This window comes from Salmo salar, chromosome ssa13, assembly GCF_905237065.1.
Source record: "Salmo salar chromosome ssa13, Ssal_v3.1, whole genome shotgun sequence".
Lineage (NCBI taxonomy): Eukaryota > Metazoa > Chordata > Actinopteri > Salmoniformes > Salmonidae > Salmo > Salmo salar.
In genome coordinates this window covers 94,903,739-94,929,081 of record NC_059454.1, presented here as the reverse complement: position 1 = coordinate 94,929,081, position 25,343 = coordinate 94,903,739, and the positions used below count along the sequence as shown (strand labels likewise).

General features: G+C 43.1%; 1 protein-coding gene across 5 annotated transcripts in view; it reads right to left on the bottom strand.

The window, feature by feature from the left end:
- Window positions 1-10,423: 10,423 nt before the first annotated feature.
- LOC106568149 (beta-amyrin 28-monooxygenase) overlaps window positions 10,424-25,343 on the bottom strand; it is a 47,061-nt gene continuing 32,141 nt past the window's right edge. For 2 of the 5 annotated variants that reach the window (XR_006758397.1, XM_014138224.2), the window contains 3 exons: window positions 18,984-19,071; window positions 14,856-14,963; window positions 10,424-12,464 (listed from right to left, as the gene is read on the bottom strand). Coding sequence is in view for 4 of the 5 variants with exons in the window: in XM_014138224.2 (XP_013993699.2) it covers window positions 12,417-12,464; window positions 14,856-14,963; window positions 18,984-19,071 (244 nt within the window). In the remaining variant the exon portion in view is untranslated. Of the gene's footprint in view, window positions 12,465-14,404; window positions 14,964-18,983; window positions 19,072-22,116; window positions 22,864-25,343 lie in introns of those variants that run through there. The other 3 variants (XM_014138226.2, XM_014138223.2, XM_014138225.2) reach the window with 3 other exon arrangements.

Genomic DNA, 25,343 nt, shown 5'->3' with positions numbered 1-25,343 from the left:
CCATGGACAGGATTCTATACTGCTTCTGGGAGGGGTTAAGATATTACAGCACCTGTCATGTTTTCTCTCTATGTGTTTGAGAAATAGCTAGGAACACAGTAACCAAGGTGAGCAGCCTGTCTGATGATGGGACATCCACTCATACAGAAAATATGGGCAGCAACAGGAAATGTAAATGATTTAGCGATTATAATGAACGGATACATTTTTCATTAGGGCAAATCAAGTCTGATATTTTAAAATGGAAATTACAAACTTTAGAAGCCTTTTTAATCCTCAAATACACTACAAGTTTGCATTTCCTTCTGGTAGGAAAATTATCCGTTACAAAAGAGTAATCAAATTAAGATCCTACATCTGTAGCTGGCACGCCTGCTTGTAGACTTTAGAAAAGCAAGCATTTACTAAATATACTGAATAAGACTCACATTCCTTTCAATCTTTTACCCAGATTTTAGGAGAGATGCAGAGAAGCATATTTTGTTTTTAGAACCACCAGTCAGGTGGATACAGACAGCTCAAGAGATATGCTTAGATATGCAGAAAAATATACAGATTTATTTTTTACGTAGGATTAAGCTTAATGATTATGGCTCTAGATGGCAGGAAAAAGCAGTTTCAGGTGTTTTAAAAATGCAAAATTCTCCAACAACCACCCCCCTCCCAGCCATCCTCATATACTTTGTGCCTCCTCAGATTTTTGGGGTGCATTATGCCCCTGCTCAAGATCTTGGCACCTCCAGCACTACAGCACTAAGCGTTCATCTTTTTGAATAATGTCAAAGATAGATTATGCTCAGTATTCACTTGCACTGATATGCACTAAGGTGTCCTCCCTTTTATGCTTCGCTAGACTACAAAGCGACAATGGCCAGACACAGGAAGCCTCCCTCTCATGTCAGTGAACGTTAGAAGGGAGGAGGCAGACTTCAACGTGCAGACTTTTGGCACCTGGTCCCCTCCCTAGCAGGCTGGGGGTGAGAGTGTGGACAGGAGGGGTGATAGAGAGGGAGGAGAAAAGTCCTCTTGCCAATATGACAGTGGTACTTCCAAGTGATTGAATTTCCTTTCCTGACTGTTAATTGATTTATGGGCCAAGACAGCTAAACACTTTGGAATGAATAATCAAACACCTGGGTGTGTGCTATTGGCCAATAATCAAATGACACTTATACAGTCAGCTGACATACATCATAATATGTTGTAATAGATTCCAAGGGAATTCATTGTCATTTGAGACATGCTACAACGTGTATTTCTGCCCATATTAGCTCAGACACACCGGTAGGATTGTCAAACATTTGCCTGCTGACAGTACTTAGCACCTCTGAACAGATTGTCGGCAGTCAATCTCTTTTGTGTTCGCACAGCAAAGACCTTGAAGTCGTCAGCCACTCAGCCTTGTTAAAATACTCCAAACCAAAAGGTGGCAGTAGCGTTGTTTGGCAATGCATGTCCGTGTGTGTTGCTTAGTTTATGGTCTAGATTCCAATGTAAGCTAGCTAGCTAGCTGCGCTAATGTTGCTATTTGTAGAAAGCCCTTGTTGATATTAGCCAAATGGCCACAGCTAGATAACTACCTAGCAAAATGACGAAGAAACAATTGAATTCACACTCCGTAATCACATACTGCCAGTTAGCATATTCGCTAGCTAGCTAAAGACACTGCACTAACTCTGCAGCTAACACAGGCAGCTGATTTATGATTTAATTAAAGTGTCAATACTAGCTACAGTGGTTAGCTAGCTTGGAGGAAGTATTTCGTTTTGTGCATTGTCTGTGCACTTAGCTAACTACCATCCCATAGCCTACATTGCATATGAAGTGTGACCGGCTCATGACATTCAACCGTGACGTTATTGTCACTCATGTTGGCTCCCCACATGGGGGTTCGTGCTCTCTAATTGGCTCAAAGTCAAGTTGTTGGCCACTGACATGATTTGCGATTCTACAAGTAGAAACGGCAGGTTCGTTACTATCGGGCCGGCACACAGCAGGTGCCGCTTTTGTTTTAGTAAGAGAAGGAACGGCCTCCCACTGTGACAAGTACCTATCGGCAGTCAATTAAATGTATTTATAAAAACCTGTTCCACCCAGCCAACACCAAAATGGGGCTGAACACAAAAGATGGTAGCTGTGAGAGTGAGAACATTTTTCTGCTATTTTTTCTTATTTGTGAGCTATATTCCTCATTACTGGGTTGTATCCACTCAGCTGTGAATAGGGTGAATCATTCTCTGACCTTGTCGAGGTTTGACTTAACTAGCTAGGCCTACTTGGCTATGCTGCAAGTTTCCCACAGAGGGAATAATTTTATGGTTTATATTTACCATGTCGGGATGATCCCCACTCACCCAGAATGAGTCAGGCAACTGACGACTGAGGAGTAATGAAAATGGAAGGAGACGTGCATGTCGGGTGTGTGTGTACATTAGTGTGTGTGTGAGTGCATGCGTGTCAGTGTGTATGTGTGTGTATCTGTGAAGGGACTAGCTGTGACCTTGAGTGGCACTCTGTCTCACATGGGAAACGTCAAGCTGCTAAAGCAAACACATCTGGCTCTGTTGGTCTAACTGCCACAGTGGGCTGAACCCGCTGTAAAAACGTGTGACAACTATCTGACAACCATCTGAGAACCTGGGAGTGTTGGAGCAGGAAGGGACGGCAGGGGTTCTGGCAGACTGACAGTGAGGCAGTAGGTATAGGGACGATGCGATGTGTGATGCAAACCCACTCACACAGGGGCAAGGTGATCATATAGACCAGTGATCATCAACTAGATTCAGCCACGGGACGATTTCTTTCTTGAACGGATGGTCAGAACATAATTACAAATCATTTGACTGCAAAATGATGTCAAGAATCCCAAACAGTCTTTAATGTAAAAATAAATAAATAATAATATATATATATTGCTCAGACAACTTGGGGGACCAAATAAAACCACCCGGGGACAAATTTGGCTCCGGGCCACCAGTTGGGGAACCCTGATATAGACACTTCCTCTACTGATGTGTGTATTGGGAAATAAAACTAAATTAAAACAAAAAGTAAAAGCAGCCAAACCTTGGTGGTGGTGCCAGTGTTCCTGTTCAAGCTCTATCTAGTCAGTACTCTTCACTGCCTCTTATTCATATAATTTTTAGGCTTTAGGCCTATGGTTGAATCCATTGACTGTTAGAAAGATTGAAATTGAAATCTCTACAGAAAAAATTGTCCCATAGGACAGGGGTGTGGCTTGGAGGGATTTTAGAGAGAAGAGAGAGGTGATGCATCAAAGATGTCCGTTCCTGACAGGAAGACAAGTTGCTTTGGTAACACCTCAGTGGAAATGTGAATGCCCTGGCAATATGCTTGTAAGATAGACAAAATAAAGAATAAAAGAACAAGTGAAGACAACAAATTCAGGGTACAATGTAGCCTTCAGAAGAGAGGTTCTCTTCATGCTGTATAATTACTTTTTATTACTGCATATACCTGTAATCACAATGCAGAGAGAAATGAGGACCTCTACACAGAATCACCTTAATTCAGCCCTTTCATTTCCGCTAACTATTCCTGTCCAGCTTGTCTGAAAGATTATAAAAGTTTGCAATATAATGTTCTTAGACTAATCTGGTTGGAATGAAGGGTAATCTGGAAGGAAATATGCATTGATCATTTCAAGTGAAGAATAGTGAAGTTGTTTGAGTGGGCTGTTCATGACCACATGACCATCTCTGTGTGGATCTATCTAGGCTATAATGGTACCTTGAGGGGAAATGACAGTTACTCACAGTTTTCCAGGTAATATGCTGCCTATTTATACTGTTGAGGAAGGAAGAATAGGTAATTGCCTAACCATGACCAATATGTATTTTACTCAGGGATCATAGGAGTCTATTTTAACCCACAAACTTCCCAGGAAAGGCTTAATTATGCAAACAGCTTAACGTGAATTCTTAACTCGCCCACGCTACCAACTACTCAGATCGTACCATCAGGAAGCAACATTCAAAATTCCCTGGTACTTTATCAAACTCTTACTTGGCTATACTTAAATAAACATTGTAGGCCTATTGCAACGAACTGCCTTTCACTTTACAAGGACAATGCGAATATCCAAGGAGCCATGTGAATGTTGTGCCACATGGTGTTAGTGGGATAGTCATGTTTGTAACAGGCAACCAATAACATGAATAGTCAAAATAATCAAAACTATTATTTTTGTTAATTTAACCTAATCACAAACTATGAGGTTTATAAGAAGGACACATACTAGCTCAGCAGCTGACCTCCTTGATGTGAAAGGAACATCAGAAACGTGTCCGACCCCTTTAACTGTGCCCTGGTCTGGTCTGGTCTGGCCTGCTGCAACAGTAAAAGCAAGGCCACAAAAACAAGTGGCCTTTTGTTGGGTCTTTCTCAGTGAGTGTTTGTAAACCCTATTTCTCAACCAGGATAAAGATGCTTATTTCCTGGGCCCTCTGAACCAATTAAAAGGTCATAATGAAGCTTTGGTCTAAATGAAGTAGAACATACAGCAGAACATACAGCAGAACAAACACACAGCAGAACACACAGTAGAACACACAGTAGAACAAACACACAGTAGAACACACAGTAGAACACACAGTAGAACACAAAGTAGAACACACAGTAGAACACAAAGTAGAACACACAGTAGAACAAACACACAGTAGAACACACAGTAGAACACACAGTAGAACACAAAGTAGAACACACAGTAGAACAAACATACAGCAGAACACACAGTAGAACAAACACACAGCAGAACACACAGTAGAACACACACACAGCAGAACACACAGTAGAACAAACACACAGCAGAACACACAGTAGAACAAACACAGCAGAACACACAGTAGAACACACAGTAGAACACACAGTAGAACACAAAGTAGAACACACAGTAGAACACACAGTAGAACAAACACACAGCAGAACACACAGTAGAACAAACACACAGCAGAACACACAGTAGAACAAACACACAGTAGAACACACAGTAGAACACACAGTAGAACACAAAGTAGAACACACAGCAGAACAAACACACAGCAGAACACACAGTAGAACAAACACACAGCAGAACACACAGTAGAACACACACACAGCAGAACACAAAGTAGAACACACAGTAGAACACAAAGTAGAACACACAGCAGAACAAACACACAGCAGAACACACAGTAGAACAAACACACAGCAGAACACACAGTAGAACACACACACAGCAGAACACAAAGTAGAACACACAGTAGAACACACAGTAGAACACACAGCAGAACACAAAGTAGAACACACAGCAGAACACACAGTAGAACAAACACACAGTAGAACAAACACACAGTAGAACACACAGTAGAACAAACACACAGTAGAACACACAGCAAAACACAAAGTAGAACACAAAGTAGAACACACAGTAGAACACACAGTAGAACAAACACACAGTAAAACACACGGCAGACCAAACAGCAGAATACACAGTAGAACACACAGTAGTCTTCACCCTTATGAATGAGGCCAGCCATATGCTTTCTATTCTTGATTGGATAAGGCTGACAACTGTATAGTCAGTTCCAATTCAGATGAGAATGACCATTGTTATAGACTTGGCTTCTGTTAGAAGTACTATTATAATATATAATAATATATATTATATTATTAAGTACTACTAGGCTGGAGAGTCTGATGCGTATATTTGTCACATAGTTCTTTTTTAAATAGTTTGCTTGCTGATTCTGAGAACCATTTGTTTCCACAGAATCAGACCGAATCGGACTACCATTTATTATTTACATGTCTAATGGGGGGCAGGTAGCCTAGCAGTTCTAACAATGGGCCAGTAACCAAAAGATCTGTTGACATGCCCTTGAGGAAGACACTTACAGGGCCTTCAGAAAGTATTCATACCCATTGACTTATGGGTGAGATTATTTTTCCCAGCCATCTACACGCAATACCCCATAATGACAAAATGAAAACATGTTTTTAGAAATGTTAGCACATTTTTTGAAAATGTAATACAGAAATATCTAATTTACATAGGTATTCATACCCCTGAGTCAATACTTTGTAAAAGCACCTTTGGCAGCGATTACTGCTGTGTCTTTCTGGGTAAATCTCGAAGATGGGCGACATAGCCCATTATTATATTTCTTCAAGTTCTGTCAAATTGGTTGTTGATCATTGCTAGACAATCATTTTCAGATCTTGCCATAGATTTTCAAGTAGACTTCAGTCAAAACTGTAACTCGGCCACTCAGGAACATTCACTGTCTTCTTGGTAAGCAACTTCAGTGTAGATTTGGAATATTTTAGGTTATTGTGCCGCTGAAAGGGGGATTCAAATCAAATCAAATCAAATTGTATTAGTCACATGCGCCCGAATACAACAGGTGTAGATCTTACAGTGAAATGCTTACTTATGAGCCCCTAACCAACAATGCAGTTAAAAAAATAAATACGGATAAGAACAAGAAATAAAAGTAACAAGTAATTAAAGAGCAGCAGTAAAATAACAATAGCAAGACTATATACAGGGGGTACCGGTACAGAGTCAATGTGCGGGGGCACCGGTTAGTTGAGGTAATGTGTATATGTAGGTAGAGTTATTAAAGTGTGTGGGGGGGGGTGCAATGCAAATAGTCTGGGTAGCCATTTCATTAGGTGTTCAGGAGTTTTATGGCTTGGGGGTAGAAGCTGTTTAGAAGCCTCTTGGACATAGACTTGGCGCTCCAGTATCGCTTGCCATGCGGTAGCAGAGAGAACAGTCTATGACTAGGGTGGCTGGAGTCTTTGACAATTTTCAGGGCCTTCCTCTGACAGCGCCTGGTATAAAGGTCCTGGATGGCAGGAAGCTTGGCCCCAGTGATGTACTGGGCCGTTCGCACTACCCTCTGTAAGGCCTTGCGGTCGGAGGCCGAGCAGTTGCCATACCAGGCAGTGATGCAACCAGTCAGGATGCTCTCGATAGTGCAGCTGTAGAACCTTTTGAGGATCTGAGGACCCATGCCAAATATTTTCAGTCTCCTGAGGGGGAATGGGTTTTGTCGTGCCCTCTTCACGACTGTCTTGGTGTGCTTGGACCATGTTAGTTTGTTGGTGATGTGGACACCAAGGAACTTGAAGCTCTCAACCTGCTCCACTGCAGCCCCGTTCGATGAGAATGGGGGCGTGCTCGGTCCTCTTTTTCCTGTAGTCCACAATCATCTCATTTGTCTTGATCATGTTGAGGGAGAGGTTGTTGTCCTGCCACCACACGGCCAGGTCTCTGACCTCCTCCCTATAGGCCTACCACTGTTGTGTCATCAGCAAACTTAATGACGGAAACTTAATCTCCCAGTGTCTGGTGTAAAGCAGACTGAACCAGTTTTTCCTCTAGGATTTTTCATATGCTTAGCTACATTATGTTTATTTTTTATCCTGAAAAACTCCCCAGTCCTTAATGATTACAAGCATACCCATAACAGAGTTAAGAGTTATCACTTCAAATAAAGCTATTAGTCAACATAATGTGGACTACAGTAGTATGAGTAGTATAAACATTGTGATGCAGATTTTCCAGAGGGAAATAAAGGACATTTTGTCCCTGTTAGATATAATCAGTTCAAATGGCCTTTATCGCAGGAGGAAGGAGAAGAGTCTCTCTGCCAACATCACATGGTCAGAGGCCAGTCATTCAGGTATGTTTTGGCTCCTGAGAAAGGATGAATCATTCTGTTTGACATGCTGCAGGGCTGTGGCCTGTCAGCTCACCTGTAGTGAGTCACCACAGACATAGCCCGCTCCTCATCGCCCGGTCGGCTGCCTGCCTGCCACTGGAGATAGAGCTGATCAAATCACTGGAGGAGAGGAGAGGCATGTGTCATGTAGATGTTGACACTCTGCTTCTTACTTTAAAAAGCTGCTTTGAAAAGTTATCCATGTTTTTACAATTTTTTGGTAATACCCTCTACCTATATCAGCCACGTTTTTTCAAAAAATATTTCCAGGTTTTCTAGATTGACTATGAATTATTGTCTCTTCAGGACGTGTTTGTAACCTTGGTTCACCTTACCTACTTTTCTTCCCCTTTCCACAGGTGAAGACACAGTTCAAGTGTTGTTCCATGGTGTTGCAATTAACGACTAGTGTTGATTGAGGAGACAAGAGAGAGCTGTGGCTCTTGGGATGAAAAGTGACACAATTAAAGAGACCCCAGTGAGTAATTGCCCATCTTCCTGCCAGCTCTGGAGGTCCAGCCAGCCATACAGGCAACCACACACAGCAGGGAGACAGGAGGTGTGTGTGTTTGCGTGTATGTATGTGTGTGCGTCCGTACATGTGCGCATGTGGGCGTGCGTGTGTACTTGAGCTGAGCTTGCTAGTGCAGAGAGAGACAGAGGATGTCAGTGCTGAGGGTCAATGAGGAGCAATCAGTAGAAGTAGCTGAGTGAGCAGGTGTGTGTAACGGTGTGTGTTTACTAGGCTTGATTTGACATGGCATAGGAGAGGTGCTGGGTATGGAAATAGCAGTTTATCTCTCCTTCTCCTCCTTACCTGCCTGTGCAATACAACACAGTTCATGTTTGCTTGAAGGCTTGAATAGATTATTGGTATGAATCCACTTGTGGGTGTATCACTTGTCTCTGTGAATCCTAATGTTCTACTTTCTCACCCTCTCCCTTCCTGCCTAATGCAATGTGACAAGAAAGCAAGGAAAATAAAACCAAATGATCTCCTGTGCTCGCTGAGGTGACACTGAAAAATGTGTTGTTTCAGGCCGGTAATTGATTTATTACAGATTCTGCCATAACATTAGTAGGCATGTAGTGCGCAAAACGATACATGGCCTACCTCTGCATGAGCTTCCAAGTGGCTGTAAATAGAGTACATGACTCAGCTGTGGGGGTGAATGGACTTCTTGCAGTATTCATTACTATTAGCATGAACAGTCATATGGAAGGGTGGAGATGGTCCCAGCTACAGTGTGAGAAGAGAGAGCATGTTACCCATTCCTAATACCTCAGCAAATGCACACAGACCGGACCAGAGATTTAACGTATGTGTGTGTGTGTGTGTGTGTGTGTGTGTGCGTGCGTGGGTGCGTTGTGCGTGCGTGCGTGGTGAGAGATGGTTATTACAGTCCCAGAGCTGCACAGGAAGCCAATTCTATCTGTGATAATGGAATTGACCTAATACTGAGGGATGTGCTCTGACATGGTTCCTCCTGGGCCTCTCTGAGGGAGAAAGGGAGAGATGGAAGGAGAGTTGGACAGAAGGATGGTGGGAGGGAGGGATGGACTTCTTCTCCCAGCACACAGAGGGAGGTTACTTCATTTACTGGAGCAGGTGAGTGAATGGGACATGGCGTGGTGTGGCTAAGTAAACCCCCGTCATCGAAATCTACACGCTCACCACCCCTAAATGTAAAATAAAAATGTCCCAATTTGGGATCAATAAAGTACTACTCTACTCTCTGAATGTAACCTGATTCATCGTGTATTGAAGTAATACAGTATATTGACCGTTGTGTTTATGTCCTATAAGGTTTATTGCACCATCTAAATGACCTATATCTTCATCTAACAGCTCCATATCAATAGCACTATGCAGGACAGGACATGCTCAACATGTTAAAGTCAAATAAGAACAAAGCAGATCAATTATAGAGCGGTGTCCGTCCGTATACTACCCAGTTCCAGACCATGCAGGGGTGTATCCTGTGACCTCTTCCTCATCTGATTACCATGTGAAAGGTTGTCCTGTGAGGCTGAATGGCACAGGGCTCCTTGTAGCCGCCATACTCTAATTAGGCATGGTAATTAAAAGAGAGTCTGTCCCTTTGTAGTGACATCTGGTTCCCTGTCCACCTCCTGTATCAGGGGTGGAGAAACAGGCCAAACAAAACTAAGTGGGCTATGACTTCCTCATCACCATGACAGGGCAAGGGGTGAGAGGTCAGGGAGACAGGAAGAGCAACCACTGGATCTCGAGGTGCTAAAACATGTTTATGTGTGTGTGTGTGTGTGGTGTGGTGGTATGTGTGAGTTTTTCTCTCCAGAAGTCTGTACATATGCAAACTGATCTTGAAGGGCTCCTCTGTATGTTTTCCGTTACAGCCGGACATGTGTGTTTCGAGCCTGAGTGATTTATGTTCACATTCAAGGTCAGCTCATCTTAGAACTCTCATGCATGTGTTCTTTCTTTCTGTTGACAGTGCTGAGTGCTAATACAGTACATGAGCCTTGGACTCTGTAGGCAGAATGTATTGAGATATGTGCCCTTACTGGAGGCAGATGGCCTGCTATTCTGTTTCGTCTGTGTAGGAGTTAGAGAAGGAGATAGGAGTCTGCCCTACAGTGTGCATCAAAATCCAGAGCTATGTGTGCACAATGTTACATTAATGCAACAGGATCAAAACAGCGGTCTGTGAGAAGGTAAACGGAATGGGTTTAATTATTCTGCACAAAACAGGGAAAAATACAGAACACACACATAGACCAGAATGTCGATACTACAGATGAAGGATCTTAATTTGACCCAGTTTGCAACAGCAGGCAAATAATCATTTAGCAACAGGAAATGTGAATAATTATGTGGATTATAATTAAGACATTTTTTTGTAGGGTGTAATACATTTTTCATTAGGGCAAATCAAGTCTGATATATTAAAGTGAAAATTAGACTTTAGAAGCCTTTTCAAGCCTTGAACACACTACAAGTTTGTATTTCCTGCATCTATATTCAACATGAAACTTAAATGGAAAAACAAGCATGCATTACTCCTATTGACACAAATCAGCTACTATTTACCTTCTGTCTCCAGCCTGTCTGTAATAGTGCAAGCAATGTTTAAAGTGTGTTCATGTGTGCTGACAACAGGTTTATGCAGTGTCCACATGTAGGATTTTAATTTGATAACCCTGTTCGAGGAGAACTTTCCTGAAATGCAGGAAATGTAAAACTTGTAGTGTATTTGAGGTTTAAAAAGGCTTCTGAAATGTGTAATTTCCACTTTGAAATTTCAGACTAGATTTTCCCTTTTACGAAAAATGTATCAACCCCTACAAAAAACTTAATTAAAAGCCACAAAATAATACAAAATTCCTGTTGCTGCAGGATTATTTTCTTGCTGTAGCAAACTGGCTCAAATTAAGATCCTACATCTGTAGCAGCGCTGGACAATAGTGTCCTGTAGACTTTATAGGAACATTATCCAGGATAAGCAGCATAACTTGCATTTAATAGATTTGTTCACTAACTAAGACTGAACTACTGTTGTGCTAGTGTTTTTCTTAAGAAAGTGAGAGTTTCTATATTCAAATAGCTTGCATTCTTAGGGATTTACTACTTGTGAATGACAGAAAAACCTTAGTGGAAACATTATTACCTACAAAATATCAGTACATAGTAAATGCATAATAAATATTTGATAGAACTTTTAAAATGAACATTACATTTTAAAAAAATATGACATCTGATGGAATTGTGTTTCCAGGTAATACAGAGGACATTACATGATCTGGAGAAATAAGTTATGAATTATATTATCACAATCTGTCTAATGAAAAAATAGCTCAATTACTATCGTAATTATCAGATACATAATCATCTTTTCACAGTTTATCATAATCTTTAATAAAGATGGATTCAAATATATTAGATAGTACTAATATTTAACCTTTAAGAGTGCTCTAAAATGGCTATCATTTCAGAGTAAATATTGACCAGAAAAAATGAATCAGAAAACATGTACATTATGAGATATCCATTGACATATTCACATTCACCTAAAAAAGCTTGCACTTCATTGCCATTCATAAGATATTTCCATTCCCTCCGCTATAATAAACAAAAGGTTTAATGTGAAGATGTCTGTCTGTGTGAGGGTGAGAGCTGCATGATAATAAGCAGCCAGACAATAACATGGGCTAGGTACCTCTGAGTAGCTAGGACGAACCGTTGCTAAGCACTTCTGGTTGCTAAGTGAGAGTGAGAGGGGGAACATTTCAGGAGCCCTTGGTGCAATGCTGAAATCTGAGGGCATTCCTTGACTTCTGGTGCTGCAGAACTGTTTCAAACCCCTGTCATATGACAGGCTAACGGTGCAGTGATAGAGACAGTCCTAAAGCATCCAAAGTGTGATACAGTAGTTTTTTTCCAAGGTTAAATAAACACACATATAAACAACAACAATCTTAAAATAGTAGGCAGCAGTCATCTGTAGTCATCTAATGAAGGCTGCAGTATTTACCTATATTGCAATCATTGGCAGCAAATTGACCATAAAAAAAGTACAAAATCAGCATCATTTATTTTACTCATTACAAAGAGAATCTCAAAGATGAATAAAAAACTAAACAAAACAAATGATCTGGTAGATCTTGGGCAATGTTCTTCCACAGCTTCAAATGATAAGGTGTTGTTCAGCCAGGTAGTTCAGAAAGGCTGGGCAGTAGATTTAGCGGCGAAAGCTTCGGTGACACAGAGAGGGAACAGCGTCAGTTATTTAGACAGGCCCGGAGCTCTTCATCGGGTAGCTGTGTGCTACTGAAGTGTAGCACACACCTGGGTACAGGGCCAGATCTAGCCTTTTGGGGGCCCTAATCGAGATTTGGGTGGGGGGCCACCCCACCAAGCCTGCAACAAAAACAATTGTGTTCCCCCTCTCTTCCTGCAGTTCTACACATTCTGCCATGGGGCTGGAAGAGACTTTTAAAATATTTTATAACAAATTTCATGCAATTCTACTCATTTAACCTTGGGGCAGAGATCAATCAATGGGGGCCCAATGGAAGTCAAGGCCACTGGGCACGTGCCCTGCTTTCCCAGTCGGTATTCGGCCATGATTAGCCTACTACTAGTTTAGATAACTCGCTAAACTAACTTACCAATATAAAAAGTGTTAGCTGACATGGCTAATTGAGGTCGGGGGCCTCCTAGTGGCCAGGGGCCCTAAGTGACCGCTTATATAACTTATGCCTGAAGCTGGCTCTGCCTGGGTGATGCTTCAGCAGCTATAAGCGCTAGAAAGACCACCACACCTCGGCAGTAGTCAGGAAACAGTCCCCTACGAGGCGGACTCAAGAACAGAGATACAGTTGAAGTCGGAAGTTTACATACACTTAGGTTTTGGGTCATTAAAACTCGTTTTTCAACCACTCCACAAATTTCTTGTTAACAAACTATACTTTTGTCAGTTAGGAGATCTACTTTGTGCATGACACAAGTAACTTTTCCAACAATTGTTTACAGACAGATTATTTCATTTATCACAATTCCAGTGGGTCAGAAGATTATATACACTAAGTTGATTGTGCCAGCTTGGAAAATTCCAGAAAATTATGTCATGGCTTTAGAAGCTTCTGATAGGCTAATTGACATAATTTGAGTCAATTGGAGGTGTACCTGTGTATGTATTTCAAGGCATACCTTCAAACTCAGTGCCTCTTTGCTTGATATCATGGGACAATCAAAAGATATCAGCCAAGACTTCAGAAAAAGAAACTGTAGACCTCTACAAGTCTGGTTCATCCTTGGGAGCAATTTCCAGACGCCTGAAGGTGCCACAGTCATTTGTACAAACAATATGGGACCACTCAGCTGTCATACCACTCAGGAAGGAGACACGTTCTGTCTCCTAGAGATGAACGTATTTTGGTGCGAAAAGTGCTTATCAATCCCAGAACAACAGCAAAGGACCTTGTGAAGATGCTGGAGGAAACAGGTACAAAAGTATCTATATCCACAGTAAAACGAGTCCTGTATCGACATAACCTGAAAGGCCGCTAAGCAAAGAAGAAGCCACTGCTCCAAAACCACCATAATAAAGCCAGACTACGGTTTGCAACTGCACATTGGGACAAAGATCGTACTTTTTGGAGAAATGTCCTCTGGTCTAATGAAACAAAAATAGAACTGTTTGGCCATAATGACCATCATTATGTTTGGAGGAAAAAGGGGGATGCTTGCAAGCTGAAGATCACCATCCCAACCGTGAAGCACGGGGGAGGCAGCATCATGTTATGGGGGTGCTTTGCTACAGGAGGGACTGGTGCACTTCACAAAATAGATGGCATCATGAGGCAGGAAAATTCTGTGAATATATTGAAGCAACATCTCAAGACATCAGTCAGGAAGTTAAAGCTTGGTCGCAAATGGGTCTTCCAAATGGACAATGACCCCAAGCATACTTCCAAAGTTGTGGCAAAATGGCTTAAGGACAACAAAGTCAAGGTATTGGAGTGGCCATCACAAAGCCCTGACCTCAATCCTATAGAAAATGTGTGGGCAGAACTGAAAAAGGGTGTGCGAGCAAGGAGGCCTACAAACCTGACTCAGTTAAACCAGCTCTGTCAGGAGGGGACAAAATTCACCCAATTTATTGTGGGAAGCTTGTGGAAGGCTACCCGAAATGATTCACCCAATAATAAAATAAATCATTCTCTACTATTTTTCTGACATTTCACATTCTTAAAATAAAGTGGTGATCCTAACTGACCTAAGACAGGGAATTTTTACTAGGATTAAATGTCAGGAATTGTGAAAAAAGGTGTATGTAAACTTCTGACTTCAACTGTATGACACTGTCACTGTTTTCAGTCCTGTTCTGGACAATATACAGTATCAAGATGTGAACAGTGATCCATATCAACATTATCTTTAAAAATCACTACAGGAAGATCGAGTGACGGGTAATAACTAAGACCTGCACATACTGGGGTCCTTGAGAGACCATTAGGGCCACTGCTACAGCAGGGCCTCTCCTGGTCCTATCCACCTGCCTCTCAGTATCCATGCTTTGGTCTTTAGGGTGGACCATCAGGCAGGTCTGAGGCACTGCTCTCCAGCTCAGTGAAGCTCACCATTGGAGGGACAGTGGGCCGGGACACAGGCAACCATTTGTACTGGAGGTCCTGTGAGTAGGGGCTCAGGTCCCAATCATAGTGCTGGAGCAGGTACCCACACGCTGCCTGAAACACAAATACAGATGTCCTTCTGGTGGCAATAGAGATGTACCATAAGACAAAACACATTATGTCCCTTTAAGACGCAACACATTATGTCTCTTTAAGACACTACACATTAGGCTACATGTACAATAGAGACATCTCTTTAAGACACAACACATTAGGCTACATGTACAATAGAGACATCTCTTTAAGACACAACACATTAGGCTACATGTACAATAGAGACATCTCTTTAAGACACAACACATTAGGCTACATGTACAATATAGATATCTCTTTAAGACACAGCACATGAGGCAAAATGTACAATAGAGATGTCCCTTTAAGACAACTCATTAGGCTACATGAACAATCACTCTGGCCAATCTGGCTAATGAGCGCTAAATAACAGCGCTGCTTGTGTCGTAGTGTCTTGTTTGTCCACTGCAGAGTGGCCTTTTGGCAGGATCTCTGAAGTGACCAGTTTGATGCTAACAGTACATGAGTGACAGATCGTCCTTGCCTCTCCTCTCTCTCCCGAGAGAGTGCCTTTGCCAGAGGCGGTAAAGGGAAGGGGGGAAGGGGGAGGGAAGGGGAGGGAGGGAAGGGGGGAAGATGACTCACAGCTTCTGACCTACATCCCACTGCTCTCCAGAGTCTCCTCGCTGGTCTCTGGTCACACCCATCCCATGCACTAGTCTGGCCAAGACAGAGACAGCCAGCCACCTCTCTAGTGATTGTGCCTCAGTAATGACCACACTGCTGCAGTTGGGATGGGCCAGGTAATAAATCACGAGGATAAGGACAGAGCATGTTCAGGACAGATTCCATCAGGCTATTATTCCAATGCATGTGATTTAAAAAGCAAAAAAAAAATTGATGCATGACACTCATTTAGTGCTTATGAAGGAAACCCCATTTCTCTTCTCGTAATATATCCCTTCATGCTTAAAGGGAAATATATGATTGGCTTTACTTAGATATAATATATATCAACCCTTAGAGTATATCCATGACTCTCACATCTTGTCACCTCTCATACCACTCTTATACAGTAGTAGTGTTCTTGGTTTTGCTGTAGAGAGAACCCACTGGGCACAGACGTCAGTTCAACGCATGTCACCATCTCACTGAATTTACATTAAAATACAAAATTCACTTAGGTTGATGACCATTTGCAAATCCAATCAGTTTTCCACGTTGATTCAACATCATCACATATAATTTTTTGTTGTTGAAATGACGTGGAAACAACGCTGATTCAACCCACTTTGGCCCAGTGAGAAAGCCCTGATGTGTGTGAAGGTGTGGAGGCTGCCATGTGTAAAGGAGGATGACAAATGGACTGTCCCCTCAGGGGTGGCCTGGGTTTGGGGGACTGGCCACGCTGGATTTCACTAAGCCAAACAGTGATGCCTCATCTCTTCCATGACATGAAACCACCCTGTCACCCCCCGCTCCTCAGAATGGGTATGTCTGGGTGCAATGTTAACGTCACTGCCCACTGCAGCTTGTTAGCAGCATTGATATGATAAGACAGTATATCACTTCTTTGTAATGCAATATCACCTAGGATTTGAACTTAATCGTTATCAATCTGTCTCAAGTACCACAATGGACACTTAAAGGGCCTATACAGTATATACCATCAAAACCTGTTACTGGGTGTCTGTACACAACAGGGAGGAATTGCATTCTAGTCAACATATGAGAATAATGTGTTATTACTTTTACAAAACATCAACATTGCTTTTATCGCTTGAGATTTTGACCTGAGCTAGGTAAAGTGGCTGTGTTGTTACAACAGACTCAGTACAGCTCATCCTCTCAAACCACTGTCTGTTGCCATGGTAACTGTCTCAAAGATATGCTTTCTGCTCTGGCTCTGTCATCAAATATCAGTTACTCAGAGAGACACAATATCTCATATATGAGTTTGAGACCTATACAGTATTTTCCCTATAGACCTACCTACACCATAATTAAGCAATGACACAATGGATTGCATTCCATTCCTACGAACAAAACACCTAAGCCAGCTAACCAGTTCTTATAGTAGCCATATGGCCGCCTTTGTCAGTCAGCACATCTGTATGCAGCGTAAGTATAGTTCAGCTTCAACTCTCCCATGATCAGATGATCAGGGTTGAGTCATCCCTCACAACAGTCCTGTCTGTCCGCATGCAGTAAATCATTAAACAGGAGAAGGGAGGGTGATTATTTTCTCAGAGAAAAAATAAAGATGTATGGAAGTTGATGACGTCCGTAAGCACACACCAGCTCCTCCTGTTACAATGCTGTGCCTTTGGAGTCTCTTACTACCGCATAGTTCTGAACATCTGCAATTCCCAGGGTGAATGACGGGCTGGATGAAGTACTGTGGTGGTACCTACCGTCTATTTGACTGACAGTATCTGGTTCTCTTGGATGAAAAGCAATAGAGAGTGAGTCATACTCCCTGCTGAGTGGATGGTAATCTCCCAGATCCTTGTCTATCAGTGGGCATTAAAAAGCTCAGTACAGACACTCAGCTCAGTACGTCAGAGGAAGCAGGCTGATCTGGCAGGATAACGCTGCCTTCCAAATGGCACCTTATTCCCTATATAGTGCACTACTTTTGACCAGAGCCCTATGGGCGTCACTCCGGTGTCCCTATGGGCCCTGGTCAAAAGTAGAACACTAAAAAGGGAATACGGAGCCATTTGGGATGCAGCCAGGGTAGTAGGAACCCAGCCTCTCTCACCGCCCCTCAGAGGTCTGATATGATCTGCTGACCAGGCCAGGGTAGTAGGAACCCAGCCTCTCTCACCGCCCCTCAGAGGTCTGATATGATCTGCTGACCAGGCCAGGGTAGTAGGAACCCAGCCTCCCTCACCGCCCCTCAGAGGTCTGATATGATCTGTCGACCAGGCCAGGGTAGTAGGAACCCAGCCTCCCTCACCGCCCCTCAGAGATCTGATATGATCTGCTGACCAGGCCAGGGTAGTAGGAACCCAGCCTCCCTCATGCCCCACAGAGGTCTGATATGATCTGTCGACCAGGCCAGGCCAGGAGGACGTAGTGTGGTGTGTATGTGGGGGTTTAAGCAGCTGCTGTTGTTAAAACAATTGTTGATGTGTTGGTTTTCAGAGTGCAATTACTGGACATCATGTGTCACCACCACCGGCCGACCCTGACTGCGAACAGCAAACATGGGACATCAATATCCCTGTCAACAGGGCCTGTCTCACATCTCTCTGTGCCATAGACAGATAAGCAGAGCGAGCTCTGGTGATCAGATGCTATGACTCCTGCCTCCTGCCCATCTAAGCCACCAGTACACACTCATGCCCACCACGTTATCATAGACACCGGCAACAGGAAGTGGATCCCCGCCCACCTTACTGTCATTATGGCCGCAGCACACCTGTCCTATTTCACACCTGCCTCCCACTGAGTGATCCGGGTCTGGACAGACAGTGTCTGTAACCCAATGGCACCCTATTCCCTTTGTAGTACACTACTTTTGACCAGGGCCTCAGGTCAAAAGTAGTGCACTATATAGGGAATAGGGTGCCATTTGGGACGCACACAGACAGTCTCAGTCAGCGGTTGCTAGCCTGGTAATGATGCCACAGAGGGCCCTGCACAGCTGGCCTTTTCTTACAAGCAGCCAATGGAACATCCACAGCAACACTTACCACTGTAACAACATTACCCCTTTAGCCAAGAGGAATCCCTACTGAACATCCCTGTCTCTGTCTCCTGAGGGGTGCTTTACTTGCTGGAGAAACTGACTGTAGACTTCAGGCACTGCAGACAGACCATTCCTATCTAAATGGTCAGTAATGTTGGACTTCCTTATAAAAAAATGTACATAGAACTTATAGTATTTAAATTTAAAGGACATTGGTAGCGTCATGTTAAATCCATTAAAAAAAAGATCAACAATAACTTTGGTGGAGAAAAATAAAATAAAAGAGGGATGAGAGGAGAGAAAAGTGATTAGAGTAGAAAGATGAGGGCAGAAAGGGAAGAGATGAGAGAGAGGAGAGGAGTCACCTTGAGAAAGACGTTGTTCAGCTGGACTCCGATGCAGTTCCTGGGGCCGTTGCCTAGGCTGCAGAGGAGGTGCTCCTGTCCTGCGTTTCTAAGACAGACAACAAAGCACAGCATAACCAATCATTACGTAACAGTCTTCTGTTTCATTTCTCTGTCCTCATATGACTAGAGCCGAGACCTCGGGGTGCTGTGGTTTGTAGCTGTCACGTCCTGCCACGATGCAGAGATGTGGGGTGACGACCCTGGTGATTAAGTCAGCAGCATCAGGGAGCCAACAGAACAGACAATGCTATCATTACCTTTAGGACTATGCAAGTAGAGACTGCTTACCATGGAGTTCTATGTAAAGCAGTGCTATATATTCATATCATACACAACAATGGTTTGTACCTATTCACAAATCCATATAATTGACATCATGTTATGTTGTCATAGTACAGTATATGTCCATATACAGGTGCAGGATGTTAATTTGAGCCAGTTTGCTACAGCAAGAAAAGAATCCTGCAGCAACAAGACATTTTAATTGTTATGTGGATTGTAATTAATTGACATTTTTGTAGGGGTAGATACATTTTTTGCAAGGGAAAATTAAGTCTGAAATTTCTACGTGGCAATTACAAACTTCAGAAGCCTTTGTAAACCTCAAATACACTATACGTTTAAAATGTCCTGCATTGCAGGAAAGTTCTTCTCCAACAGGGTGATCAATTTAAGATCCTACATCTGTAGCAGTTGGACTGACAGCAGGAACTTACTCGTCTCTGCACCACACACATTAACTAACATGTTTTTGATATAATTCAGCTCTCTTTCTCCACTCGCATTACAGGAAGGAATTAAGTGGAGTGAGAGAGAGAAGAAACATATTGGCTTGCTCTGAGACAGGATTGTGGACTAATGCACTAAGTGGACAGAGATGAAGTGCAAGTTCTGAGTGGCTGGCTTCCAGAATCATGCAGAGCTGTGTTTCCGACCAGATCATCGGATCCTGTGGTCAGTTTCAATAATGTTATTCTAATGTGTGAAATGGTTTTCCATCCCCCTTGTTGTGCTTCCTGGGAGTAATGCAACTGTGATAATGTAAACCATTTTGAACAAACATACTTGCAACAGAGTGTATGGAAATATATACAGTATGTTCATGTAAGTATTTTCTACACTCAACCTGACATAAAGCCACCCAATAAATAAGTGTTGCCTCCCCCTCTCTATCACTGTGTACCAGTGAGTATGCAGTCAGTCCCTATGACGCAGGGAGGGGGTCCAACACTCTGCTATGAGTCACACCTGCAGATGACTGACATATCAATCACCTCAGGGGTCAAGCATATCACAGTCTCCAGAAAGCAATATAGAAAAGGTTGAAAACAGCCCACACAAACAATAACTGAATGTATAAAACTGTCATTGTTCAGTCAGAATGTCAGGCAGAATGACTACTGTTTAGAGTGTCTGAGTCTTTAGAATGTATGCTTGTTCAAAATGTCTGCATGTTCAGTTACAGTAGAATGTCTGATTGTGTACATGCGTTTAGATCAGTATGTTTATCGTCGTTATTAAGGTCAGAGTAAAAAAGATGCTTCCGAGAGGAAGACCTGCACACTGCATGTGGCGTAGACAGGCACATAATGTGATTCCTGCACCTGGTGATCAAGCCTCGTTACATAATGGTGACCAATGTTCAAAGCCACAGTAATATCAGACATGTACATTTCCTAAATTAAACAATGTCATGATTAATACATATCTGTAGCAGTGTCCCGTTCTGTGACTCACTGTGTGCTCAGAGAGGAAGGGCAGCTTTTGAGTCCTCTGAGCTCAATGTTCAAATTGGTTTATTCATATGGTATATGGTGTCCCCATCTGAATAACATGCTGATTACGATGACATGATGAATAAAAAATAGATAAATGCATAATATTCTTTGTTAAACTATATATTGTCAGATCAAATCTTGTTGGTCACGTACATACACACATATATACACACACACACACACACACACACACACACACACACACACACACACACACACACACACACAGAGTACCAGTCAAAAGTTTGGACATACCTACTCATTCAATGGTTTTTCTACATTGTAGAATAATAGTGAAGACATCAAAACTATGAAATAATACATATGGAATCATGTAGTAACCAAAAAATGTGTTAAACAAATCAAAATATATTTTATATTTGAGATTCTTCAAAGTAGTTAACCTTTGCCTTGATGACAGCTTTGCACACTTTTGGCATTCTCTCAACCAGCTTCACCTGGTATATATAATGGTTTGTATTGACAGTATGGACAGTAAATTAATAGAAAAGGTGTATACAGCAGCAGTTATATAGGATGAGTCTTGACCAGAATACTGTAAATACGCTCCATATGAAGTGCTAAAATATTATGTAACTAAATTACTAAGTTCAAAAATCAAATCAAACTTTATTTGCCACATGCGCTGAATACAAGTGTAGACTTTACCGTGAAATGCTTACTTACAAGCCCTTAACCAATAGTGCAGTTCAAGAAGAAGAACTGCACTGTTGGGGTTCAGGGCAGGGTAATGGGCGGAGGCTGGCTAGTGGTGACTATTTAACAGTCTGGCCTTGAGATAGAATCCGTTTTTTAGTCTCTCGGTCCCAGCTTTGATGCACCTGTACTGTCTCCGCTTTCTTGATGGTAGCGTGGTGAACAGGCCGTGGCTCGAGTGGCTGGGGTCCTTGATGATCTTCTTGGACTTCCTGTGACACCGGGTGCTGTAGATGTCCTGGAGGGTGTTGGGCTGACCGCACCACCTTCTGGAGAGCCCTGCGGTTGCAGGGGTTGCAATTGCCTTACCAGTTGGTGATACAGCCCGACAGGATGTTCTCAATGGTGCATCTGTAGAAGTTTGTGAGGGACTTAGGGATTAAGCATAATTTTTTTCAGCCTCCTGAGGTTGAAGAGGCGCTGTTGCTGTTGATTAAGCATCCTTGTGGGGCCCCCGTGTTGAGGATTAGCGTGGCGGGGGTGTTATTGCCTACCTTCACCACCTGGGGTTGGCCAGTCAGGAAGTCCAGAACCCAGTTGCACAGGGCGGGGTTCAGATCCAGGGCCCCGAGCTTAGTGATGAGCTTGGAGGGCAGTATTGTGTTGTAAATGTCATATTAAGAATACACAATGAACTACAACGCCCATGTATCTTATTTTTGGGAAGTTTGATGCTTCTGATGTAACTCAATAGATTAAAGCAACATTGTAAAGAGCAATAATTTTCAAATATGAAATACATAATATTTTAAGATCATTTTTATTTCTATTTCCATGTGAAACGGTGGATGAGAGTACGTAAGACTTCTCTCAAGCATGAAGGAAATTGCACAGACATTTGACATGAATCTGACATGAACGGGCTCATACTGAATGTCAAGGGTTTAGTGTTCTAGGGTTCCGCACTTCTCTCTTCCTGCACAGCACACATTATCAATGACTAGCCAGGTGTGAACGAGCTGCAGCAGGACATCTCGCTGTCATCCTTCTTCAGACCAATGCATTGTCACACTTGGGCAAGCATCCCCACTCAGACTTGTCCAGTCTCTACATCCCTCTGTATGGTATCACAGCCAACGTTTCCACAGCTGCAAGTTATATCGCTTTCCACAGGATTTAGTGGAAATGACCAGAAATTATAATTGATGACTCGAGTGAGATTTGAGCACACTGCCTGCCTGCCGAGATCAGGTTTGTGGTCCATACATAACATCTCATAACAGGACTGGACAGTCATTAGTGCTGCTTAGACGGCTGATCCAGCCTTAGAGCTGACTGAAACCCATCACACTGCTTTCTCCATCTGATGTCCACTGAGAAGACAGAGACAGAAGAGACAGGGACTAAGAGAGGAGAGAAGAAAAAGGGGAGAGATGAGAAAGCAGAATATAGAAAGAGGAGAGGATCCCAATGATGGGAAGAGAGCAATGGATACCATTAAAAGGAGGTGGGGCATTACTCTTCCTTCTGCATTAATTGAACACGATGAGGCCCAGAAGAGGAGTGTGACAACAACCAGGACAAGAGGGAGGGAACCCCAGCCTGGATTAAAGGTGTAAAGGCAGGGCCGACTCGAGGCATAAGCAACCTCAGCAGTTGCTTAGGGCCCCGGAAATCAGTCAAAAATCGAATCAAAATACATTTTATTGGTCACATACACATGGTTAGCAGACGTTAATGCGAGTGTAGTGAAATTCTTGTGCTTCTAGTTCCGACAGTGCAGTAATATCTAACAAGTAATCTAACAAGTTCACACACGACTACCTTATACACATAAATGTAAAGGGATGAATAAGAATATGTACATAGAAATATATGGATGAGCCATGGCCGTGCGGCATAGGCAAGATGCAGTAGATGGTATAGAATATACATATGAGATGAGTAATGTAGGATATGTACACATTATTAAAGTGCCGTTATTTAAAGTGACTAGTGATACCTTTATTAAATCCATTTATTACATTTATTAAAGTGGCAAGAGATTTGAGTCTCTATGTTGGCAGCAGCCATTCGATGTTAGTGATGGCCTGATGGCTCTGATGGCCTTGAGATAGAAGCAGTTTCAGTCTCTCAGTCCCAGTTTGATGCACCTGTACTGACCTCGCCTTCTGGATGATAGCGGGGTGAACAGGCAGTGGCTGGGTGATTGTTGTCCTTGATGATCTTTTTGGCCTTCCTGTGACATCGGGTGGTGTAGGTGTCCCGGAGAGCAGGTAGTTTGCCCCCGGTGATGCGTTGTGCAGACCTCACTACCCTCTGGAGAGTCTTACGGTTGTGGGCGGAGCAGTTGCCGTACCAGGCGGTGATACAGCCCAACAGGATGCTCTAGATTGTGCATCTGTAAAAGTTTGTGAGTGTTTTAGGTGACAAGCCAAATTTCTTCAGCCTCCTGAGGTTGAAGAGGCGCTGTTGCGTCTTCTTCTCCACGCTGTCTGTGTGGGTGGACCATTTCAGTTTGTCCGTGATGTGTACGCCGAGGAATTTAAAACTTTCCACAATCTCCACTACTGTCCCGTCGATGTGGATGGGGGGGGATGCTCCCTCTGTTGTTTCCTGAAGTCCACGATCATCTCCTTTGTTTTGTTGACGTTGAGTGGGAGGTTATTTTCTTGACACCACACTCCGAGGGCCCTCACCTCCTCCCTGTAGGCCGTCTTGTCGTTGTTGGTAATCAAGCCTACCACTGTAGTGTCGTCTGCAAACTTGATGATTGAGTTGGAGGCATGCATTGCCACGCAGTCATGGGTGAACAGGGAGTACAGGAGAGGGCTGAGAACGCACTCTTGTGGGGCCCCAGTGTTGAGGATCAGAGGGGTGGAGATGTTTCCTACACCTGGGGGCGGCCCGTCAGAAAGTCCAGGACCCAGTTGCACAGGGCGTGGTCGAGACCCAGGGTCTCGAGCTTAATGACGAGTTGAGGGTACTATGGTGTTAAATGCTGAGCTGTAGTCAATGAACAGCATTCTTACATAAGTATTCCTCTTGTCCAGATGGGATAGGGCAGTGTGCAGTGTGATGGTGATTGCGTCGTCTGTGGACCTTTTGGGGCGGTAAGCAAATGGGAGTGGGTCTAGGGTATCAGGTAGGGTGGAGGTGATACGATCCTTGATGAGTCTCTCAAAGCACTTCCTGATGACAGAAGTGAGTGCTACGGGGCAATAGTAATTTAGTTCAGTTACCTTAGCTTTCTTGGGAAGAGGAACAATGGTGGCCATCTTGAAGCATGTGGGCACAGCAGACTGGGATAGGGATTGATTGAATATGTTCGTAAACACACCAGCCAGCTGGTCTGCGCATGCTCTGAGGACACAGCTAGGGATGCCGTCTGGGCCGGCAGCGAGGGTTAACACGTTTAAATGTTTTACTCACATTGGACATGGTGAAGGAGGCTTTTGTAGCTGGCCATGTCAGTGGCACTGTATTGTCCTCAAAGCAAGCCAAGAAGTTGTTTAATTTGTCTGGGAGCAAGACTTCGATGTCCACAATGGGGCTGGTTTTCTTTTTGTAATCCGTGATTGACTATAGACCCTGCCACATACGTCTCGTGTTCGAGCAGTTGAATTGCGACTCTACTTTGTCTCGATACTGATGCTTGCTTGTTTGATTGTCTTGCGGAGGGAATAGCAACACTGTTTGTATTCGGTCATGTTTCCAGTCACCTTGCCATGATTAAAAGTGGTGGTTCGTGCTTTCAGTTTTGCAGAAATGCTGCCATCAATCCACGGTTTCTGGTTAGGGAAGGTTTTAATAGTCACAGTGGGTACAACATCACCAATGCACTTGCTAATAAACTCGCTCACTGAGTCAGTGTATACATCAA